The sequence below is a fragment of the Dermacentor albipictus genome, chromosome 4 (assembly GCF_038994185.2).
Source record: "Dermacentor albipictus isolate Rhodes 1998 colony chromosome 4, USDA_Dalb.pri_finalv2, whole genome shotgun sequence".
NCBI lineage: Eukaryota > Metazoa > Arthropoda > Arachnida > Ixodida > Ixodidae > Dermacentor > Dermacentor albipictus.
Genome location: NC_091824.1, coordinates 92904215 through 92913841, shown reverse-complemented (window position 1 = coordinate 92913841; position 9627 = coordinate 92904215). Strand labels below are relative to the sequence as shown.

Sequence of the window (9627 nt, the reverse complement as noted above, 5' to 3'; positions counted from 1 at the left end):
TCCCTACCTTTCATCTAGGGGACTTATTCGCTCCCTTCCTGTTCGCGCACCCTCTTGCTCCATGCTGTTCCCGAGCGTTATCGGAGGTGAGCAGCGGTGCTGTGGAAGTAATGTGCAACGGAACCGACAAATGTTACTCTGCGCCACCTTACGCGTGCCTGGTATGCCCAAAGTCACCTGAACTAAGACCCTATTGGCTCCCTCCCGCAGCTTGCTCAAGGGGGCCAAATACGACCGAGAAATTAGATTTCGATCTGGCTTGATCACGGTCTACAACGCACTGCGTGACACCCATATTATACTTGCGCAGAGATGTACTATTTCAGCTCTACTTTTTTACCTTTTATGGAGTAGTCACTTTTATTGAATTAGTGTTTCTAATTTTTTCACCATCCCATTCACTTCATTATAACACAGGTTTACTGCATTTGTTACAAGCTGACGTTGAGTCCGAGAAATAGGGTCTCGATGTGGCTCAGTCGCGATCTTAAATGCACTGCGTGACCTCCATATTAGACATTCGTGAGTTGCGCTTTTTCAGGTCTACATTTCTTTAGCTTTTATGGAGTAGTTGCTTTTAATGAATTACTGCTTATAAATAATTTTTTTCGCCATCCCATTTGCTTTGTTATAGCAAGGCTTTGTCGTATTAGTTACAAGCTGTTATCGGAGAGAGAACTTTTAGATTTACTTGATTACATCCAGGTTCAAATGTGCTAGCATTAGGTAGAAAATGCCGAAATTCCCTTCATTACTCAGAGTGTTGGCTGTTTAGTAACATATTTAGAAGCTTTGCTCTATAGGGACAGTGTGAACAGTCACCCTGCTCTACAGTTGCAGCAAGAATTATCTGCACCACACATAGAGAGAAATATTCACAAATTTTATTCGTTCAATATTCACTCAACAGAGGCTGAACTATTTGTTTTCATTATACGTTGGCTTTATGAGAGGGTGGCGCTGCTGATGGTAGCTTCAAATAGCCAAAGTGGGTATGCAAAATGAGGATGAAAAATTTGTCGGCAATTGTATTTGTATTCATTGGAAACCAGTTTTGTCACTGACTCGCTGTGGCAGGCAAGAGCTATCAGTGGCACCAGTGAAAGTAAATGCTATTTCACATGTCATGCCTATAATCTAAAGCTTGCACCACGAGCAGGCACAATGCATTTAGAAAATTGAATCAATGTCCTTGAGCTCCCTTTTCTCCCAAAAAAGTGCATTACATGCGCTGTTAGAAAGTAGAGTCTGGTTTTGCGGCTGTGAAGTTTTGTTCACACGACTTGGGCCCTCAAGCTTCATGCCAAATGCTGTGATGTAGCAGCTGCAACTCAAGGAATCGATAAAGGAAAGCTAAATTTCTCCCACGATTAGTCACGAGCCACATAGTAATGCCACTTGACAGTGCAGAATGAGCAGCAAAGCCGAGTTCCTGAGTCCGAAGTCCAACACTTACCGTGCCTGAAGATTTCATAAAACAAACAGCACTGCCATTGCCTACATGTCCATTTGGCACCGTGCCATTTGGTTGCTTCCCTCTGGCATGCCCGTTTGTCTTGCCATTACACTGTGTTGCCGGGTAGCCTCCCTGTACATGAAGAGAGAACAGAATCATAGAAGGTATAAGCCTTTGATGAAAGCTAACACAATTAAACCTTATTATAATGAACTTCAATATAACAAAATTCTTGATACGATGAAGTATTTAACTTTCCATATCCTCTTGTTCAGAGAACACCACATATTTAGAGCATCAATGTAACAAAGTGTGTTTGTATGCAATGTCAATATAACGAAATTTTGCTCCCGCCGCAAAGGGATGCCGAGAAAATAAATGGAAACATCCACGGACGCAGTTCGTCAAACGATTGAATTACAAGGGGCTGCTTGCAGACGCACCTCCCAAATCGCGAGCAGCACGACAAGAGCGACCCCCGTAATGGAGATGCATCATGTTCCGTATGAAGTCCAAGTGCGATAAGATCCTATGACGCCCCGCACACTGTGCGCTTTAGGTGGGAGTGAGAGTGTGCTAGGGTGGAACAAGAAACATCTTGGCTTCATGAGTGACGCCTTCCCACGCGGGTAAAGCTACCCATGGCTGTAAGTGCGGCTGAGCACATACGCAGCCACATCCCTACTTTAGAGGTAATCTGCCCGCATGTGCAAAGAATGGGCGTGCCGAGACGGCTTGGCACCATGTAAGCTGTCTTCCCACATGTTTAACATTGGAGGTTGTGTAATCTCGAGTTTCGGTGACCTGTTGGAGCAAGAGGCAGACGAAGAAGGCGTCCCACTGCTGGCGCTTTTCCGGGACAGCGTTGTCAGCCATGGGGCCAGAGTGCACGTCAAACTGCGGCTGGCTTCACTTAATTCGTACCACCGATGTGAAAATGCCGAAATTCCCTTCATTACTCAAAGTGTTCGCTGTTTAGTAAAATATTTACGAACGTCGCTCTACAGGGACAGTGTGAACAGGCACCCTACTCTACAGTTGCAGCAAGAATTACCTGCACCGCACATAGACAGAAATATTCATGAATTTTATTTGTTACCGTCGACGTACGTGGCATGAAACCATATCATTCGTTGCCGACTTCCAAATTTATCAAACTAATTGTTTTCTCATTCAAATTTGTTTCTTTCAATTGCCTGATAGTTCACAAAATTTTTCGACCCATTTCCGTGTAAGAAAAGTCGATCGGCGACTGTACTTCTTTGAATAAAAGGTTTAATTTCAATATAATGAACTTTCGATATAACAAAGCAAATTGCCAGTTTTAACAACTTAGTTATATTGAGGTTTAACTGTATACTGCTGATAAACTACTGCATGACAGTAACGTGAAACACTCCAAACTTAGCTTATAAATCTGAATTGCGAATTTATTTACTTACTTGTCACACTCTGAGGGTCAGAGTCATTACAGAGGGGAGTGGTACAATATATGGTACATATTATAAAAAAATGCAGTGAGAAAAAACAAAATAAAAAATTCTAGTGGCCTTTATTTCTGGAAGAAAAAATGAGCGGGCGTGAGAAAGCCGCTGATATATTCCAGATTGTTGCATGTTTATGGCTGCCACATTATGTCCATGGAGCTGTGATCCACGGAGTTACATGTACTGTATTGCTGGCTCTTTCATACTTTTTCCGTGGTTTGTTGAAAAACTTACTCATCCATGTTGTCATGTTATAAACTTGACAGACAGATGCATCCTATGATGGGAATGGCTAACATACCAAAACACATTTCATGCAGGACACATGTCAAAACCAAGGAAGTCTGATTTTCATTCACCCAGCTGAACCCCATCGATGTCACCTGATACGCTCTCCTCTCGGCTAAATCGCAGTGGCTTAATTTCCATGAGCGGATGCTAAATCTTGTGACAAATATCTCATTTGGCAAAATAATCACAAAGTATCTTCTGTATGATGCTTTACTAAAATATTGACAACTCATCATTTAATGAGCTGCAGTTGACTAACCCCACTCCAGGCACCTGAATAACACGGTGGTGGGACCGTCATTCTAGCACAACCCCACGACCCAGGAACCTTTTCTGGCACTGACGACACCAATGTTGAAGACTGGCTTCAACTATACGAGCGGGTGAACGCCAGCAACCACTGGGACCAGACCATCATGCTCGCTAATTTGATATTTTACCTCGTGGACATGCAATGCATCTGGTTTCAGACACACAAGGAGGAAATAACCAGCTGGGACACTTGTAAACAGAAGCTCAAAGATTTGTTTGGCAAGCCTGTTGGACGTCAGCGCGCCGCCCAAAAAGACCTCACTTCGCGTGTCCAGACGTGCACTGAATCCTACCTCACGCACATCCAGGATGTGCTCGCTCTGTGCCGCAAAGTAGATCCGAAGACGTCCGAATCTGATAAGGTTGCACATGTCATTAAGGGCATAGCAGATGATGCTTTCCATCTCCTCGTGTTCAAGAATTCTTCCACTGTGGAAGCCACTATAACCGAATGCCGGCGGTTTGAAGAAGCCAAGAGTCGCCGCATTGCCCAGCCATTTCCCCGCCTTCCCAACACAGCTGCTACGTACACCTGCGAAGACCTCCGCAGTCTGCTCACGCTCAATCGTTCTGATGACATCCTACATATCACTGCACGTGAAATAGAAGCCGCATCTCTTGTCACGACCCCAACCCATGGCCCCGACAATTGCCAGGCGATTGTCTCATTGATACAGTCCGTCGTGCACCAAGAATTGGCCAACGTTGGCTTGACCAATGTCTGCTCAGTTAATCGGCCTGACTACACTCCGTCCAGCACTGTCATACGCACCCGCAGCCTGAATGTCCCAACGCGGTATCGCAACCTGGCCGAATGGCGTACTCCAGATGACAGGCCTATATGCTTCACTTGTGGCCGCATCGGCCATATTTCACGTCACTGCCGGTCTTCGTGTAATTTGAACTCCTGGCCCTACCTCCCATACCACGGCCCTCATGCTGTTCCTCAGTTGCCCCCGCAAACACAACCAGTAAGCTGCGGCGACACTTCTCTTCCTACCCGTTCCAGCCGCTCTCCTTCGCCACGTCGCCGCTTCTCCCGATTGCCCCCATCTCGCTGATCGCCGTCCCCTAGCTCCTTCCGGAAAACTAACGGGTGCAGCACCTGGAAATGATGCTGCCAAACCAACCCGACGTAAAAATCTTCTTGTGACCTTGCCCACAAATCGGAACCTCATTAAAGTGAATGTGGATGGTGTACCTGTTACGGCTCTGATTGACACTGGCGCACATGTATCTGCGATGAATGCTTAGCTTCGGAATCGTCTCAAGAAAGTCCTCACTCCTGCCCCGTCGCCTGTGGTCCAACTCGCCAACGGTGGAACACCAGCCGTTACTGGCATGTGTCCGGCTCGCGTGAGAGTGTACGGACATCATATTTCTGTTTTATTTTATCTTCTAGAGCACTGGCCCTCATGAGCTCATCCTGGGCCTTGACTTTCTCTCTACACATCCCACTTTGATAGGCTGTTCTGCTGGTGTTGTGCAACTCGCTCTACCTGCTGCTATTGACCCTCCCTATAGTGCTCCGATACGGCTATGTTCCACAGAGCATATTCGTCTCCCTCACCGTGCCGTTACCTACATAGATGTCTCGTCTCCCCCGTTCCACCTGTACCAGACGGTGACTACATCGTATCCCCTAATCTGGATGTCCTGCTCTCGCATAACGTCGCTTTTCCTTCCCCCGTCATTACCATTTCGGACAACATGTCCTGCCTTCTGCTTGTGAACTTTGGACTCTGTATACAAGTACTCCCGCGCGGAATATCCCTGGCGCAAATAATGCCAGCCAGGGACAACCACATTTTGGCTTTAACTTGTGACAGCTCCTCGTGTTCAACTCTTACTTCGCCCTCTGTCCCTTGAGACTTGAATGCCCTAACAAAAACGATTGCTCCCAACCTTCCGCCCCAGCGTTCTCAAGAACTACGTTGCCTCCTTGCCTCATACTGGGACGTATTCGACCTTGGAGAGCACCCTCTAGGACAAACATCTGTCTTAAAACATCGAATAAATACCAGTGATGCGAGCACGATCCATCGGCGACCATACCGCGTCTTGCCAACTGAGCAACATATCATCCAACATGAAGTTGATAAGATGCTTTCTCGAGACATCATCGAACCTTCTTGCAGCCCATGGGCATCCCCTGTTGTACTAGTTAAAAACAAGAACAGTTGGCGATTTTGTGTTGATTATCGACATCTCAACAAGGTAACAAAGAAAGATGTCTATCCACTACCACGCATTGACGATGCCCTGGATTGCCTGCATGGAGCACAATATTTTTCACCCATCGACCTTCGCTCCGGCTACTGGCAAATTGCCGTTGATGACATGGACCGCGAGAAGACAGCTTTTGTTACTTCCGATGGCCTGTATCAGTTCAAAGTGATGCCTTTCGGCTTATGTAATGCACCGGCCACATTTGAACAAATGATGGACGCCCTCCCACACGGTTTCAAGTGGTCTATCTGCCTCTGTTACCTCGACGACGTGATCGTTTTTTTTCGCCAACTTTTGCGACACACCTTGAACACCTATTGACAATCCTATCTGTTTTCCGTCAGGCGGGGCTACAACTAAATTCGTCCAAGTGCCACTTCGGTCGTCGGAAAAATTTCTGTGCTCAGGCATCCTGTCGATTCTTCTGGTGTACGCCCTGATCATGATAAAATACGGGCAGTGAAAGACTTCCCCATGCCAACATATGCCAAGGATGTTCGCAGCTTCTTGGGCCTTTGTTCCTACTTCCGCCGGTTTGTCCGAAATTTTGCGAATGTTGCGCGCCCTCTCAATGAGCTCCTCAAGAAAGACGCTGCATCAAATTTGGGGCCCTGAGCAAGCTGGTGCTTTCACCGAGCTGATTGGGCTGCTTACCTCCCCGACAATTCTCGCTCACTTTGATGCGTCAGCTCCAACTGAAGTCCGTACCGATGCCAGTGGCCGCGGTATTGGTGCTATCTTGGCACAGAAACAACAAGGGCGAGAACGTGTTATTGTCTATGCCAGCCACCTTCTTTCCTTTGCGGAAAGCCATTATTCTATCACCGAAAGCGAGTGTCTGGCTCTCGTTTGGGCAATGGGTAAATTCCTCCTCTATTTGTATGGCCGCCAATTCACAGTCATCACTGATCACCCCGCTCTGTGTTGGCTTTCATCTCTCAAAGATCCTTCCGGGCGCCTTGGCCGCTGGGCTCTGCATCTTCAAGAATACAACTATTCAGTTGTATACAAAACCGGCCAGTTACATCAAGACACGAACTGCTTGTCGCACCATCCTGTCAACCATCCTGACGTTTCTGCGGCCGGCATACCTGTTACCGTTCTCTCTCTGGCTGCTTTTCGCGATTTTTGGAGCCAAACAATGTCGGGATGCCTCCTTGCAACACCTTATTCAACGGCTCACTTCAACAACGCTTGATCCTCCCTTTCGTATGTTTGAACTCCAAGATGGTATATTGTACCGATCTAACATTCGCCCGGATGGCCCCAACCGACTCTTCGTTGTGCCTGAGCATCTGCGTCAGACTGTTCTCGCCCAGCTTCATGATGTACCGACTGCAGGTCACCTTGGCTTGTCACGGACTTATGACCGCGTTCGTTGGCGCTTCTTTTGGCCTGGTCTATACCGTGACGTCTCCCGTTATGTCGCTGCCTGTGACCTTTGTAAACGACGCAAAAAGCCGACCACGCTCCCTGCTGGTTGCCTTCAACCACTTGACGTAGCATCAGAACCATTCTTCCGTGTAGGTGTTGATCTTTTAGGCCCTTTTCCTATTTCTGCTTCGGGAAACAAGTGGATTGCTGCAGCAACAGACTATGCCACCCAATATGCAATCACACAGGCTCTTCCAACAAGCTGTGCAACCGATGTCGCCGACTTCCTTCTAGAGAACGTCATCCTTCACCATGGCGCCCCTCGACAGCTCCTCACCGACCGAGGCCATTACTTTCTTTCTACAGTTGTCAATGACATTCTACACTCGTGGGCGACTAAACACAAACTTGCTACTGCTTACCATCCACAAACGAACAGTCTAGCCAAGCGCCTTAACCGCACCCTTACTGACATGCTGTCCATGTATGGCTCCGCTTACCATCGTGACTCGGACGTTGCACTGCCGTTCGTTACTTTCGCCCATAATTCGTCTTGCCATGATACCGCAGACTTTTCTCCTTTCTTCCTCTTGTTTGTCCACGACCCTACGCTGCCTTCCGACACCGTTCTGCCTGTTAGTCTGAATTCCACATCCGAGTACGCCCATGATGCCATACTCAAAGCACGAGAAGCAGGCCATATTGCCCGACATCGACTTGTGGAGTCGCAGGACAATCAGCGGCGCTTATATGACGCCTGCCATCGTGACATCCATTACACACCAGGTGCCCTGGTTCTCCTTTGGTCGCTGTTGCAATGCGTTGGCCTCTCGGAGAAGTTACTTTCACGCTACTCTGGCCCTTACCATGTCTCGCGTCAAGTAACTGACGTCATGTACGAAATCGCCCCTCTTGAGCCAACCACGGCTCTGCACTGCTCCAACGTGGTCCATGTCGTGCGTCTTAAAACTGTATCATTCATCTGCCTCCTAACTAGCACCTAGCCGGTGCTTCAGCCGCCGGGGGTCATGTGACATGCTGACGAAGAAGATGTTTTAATCTTGGTCAGAAGACGACGATGCTCTGGACTTCGCGCGCTGTCTACCATGTTGTCAGCTGCTACAATTGTTGTAAATATCCTGTAAATATACACCTGACTCTTTTTAACCTCGTAACAATTTATTTTAAGCCTCTCACCTCCCTGTAACAATATTCCTGGATTAAAGAACAAAGAAACTTCAACCAAAATGTATTTTAATTTTAAAAACACGCTAAAAAGAGAACACAGTACTGTGGCAGAACACTGCAAACTTTTTTGACCACCAGATAAGCCCCGACGACACCCGTTGTCTTGGAGAGAGAAAACAATCACCGGTGGCGGCTCCTTTTGGAATTCTGGCACATCCAAGAGACATTGCGTAACATCAATCGTTTGTCAGGAACAGTGCTGTGCCTCACGCCATCTCAGCCCTGAAGAAGCAGCTGGTCAGGCTCCAAAACATTGGCTTTTTAAGATTAAAATAAATTTTCGTTGGAGTTTCTTTGTTCTTTAATTCAGTTTTTGCCAACCAGGCGGATATATGCCGAATATTTACCTTTAAGGATATTTCCAAGACATCAAGCCAGGCTGAAACATAAATACAGGAAAACAAACTAGGAGGCTCATTGTGTTTTTCACATTCACTGGTATGTGCGATACTGGTGCAATTCACACAAAGAATGTCCTAGGAACAAGGGCTTCTTTTACCCTGCAATGCATAATATAGCTTTCTGGGAAAATGTTAAGTGGAATGTCAATATATATTTTGTAGAACATCTTAGGGATGGTCAGATAAAATCTGGTCCTAGTCTTCTCAGCTACAATACCACAAGTGCGAAATGTGGCTTAAATAAATCAACTGAAAGCTAATGGGCTAATTAAGCATTGTGATTTATTATGTATGTAATGTCCGCTTCTTCAATTAGCCAACTGAAGAAGCAGTGCTGTGTCATTTGCCACAGGTGATTTCCTACATGATAATTGCAGTGGACTCAATGCAAGCGGTGCAGCAAACGCCTGCACGGGCAGTAAACGAAAAGATGTGCCAACAGTCAACACATTTACGAGCAACCTACAAGTTCTTGCAAATCACACTTGAGCTTACCACTTACCTTTGTGTCAAGGTGGTTTCCAGGACCGGGAGAAGTAACTGAAAGCACTTCAAGCTCTCGTGCCGGCGCTGGCATCTTGCACTGACCAAAAAATGCTGCAAAGCACGACCTGCCACTGGAAGGTCCATGCTGATCCGTGCTGCTGCCAGTACAGCCACATTTGCTGCGAACATGGAACAAGGGAGTGAATAATTTTAACTTGGATGCACTTCCCACATACCTCGTAGCAAAAGAACAGCTACACAAAGAATGCAAATGCAAATTTCCCCTGTGTCAGCATCATACTAATTTAACCTAACAAATCCTCTGGAGGATAGAGGCCTTTGT

The 9627-nt window shown here is 46.8% G+C and overlaps 1 protein-coding gene across 7 annotated transcripts in view; it reads right to left on the bottom strand.

The window, feature by feature from the left end:
* The window catches only part of LOC135897579 (protogenin-like), a 358787-nt gene that overhangs the window by 12518 nt on the left and 336642 nt on the right, over nt 1-9627 (bottom strand). For all 7 annotated transcript variants that reach the window (XM_070537250.1, XM_070537244.1, XM_070537246.1 and 4 more), the window contains 2 exons: nt 9301-9463; nt 1457-1588 (listed from right to left, as the gene is read on the bottom strand). In XM_070537250.1, the coding sequence (XP_070393351.1) occupies nt 1457-1588; nt 9301-9463 (295 nt within the window). The remainder of the gene's footprint in view (nt 1-1456; nt 1589-9300; nt 9464-9627) is intronic.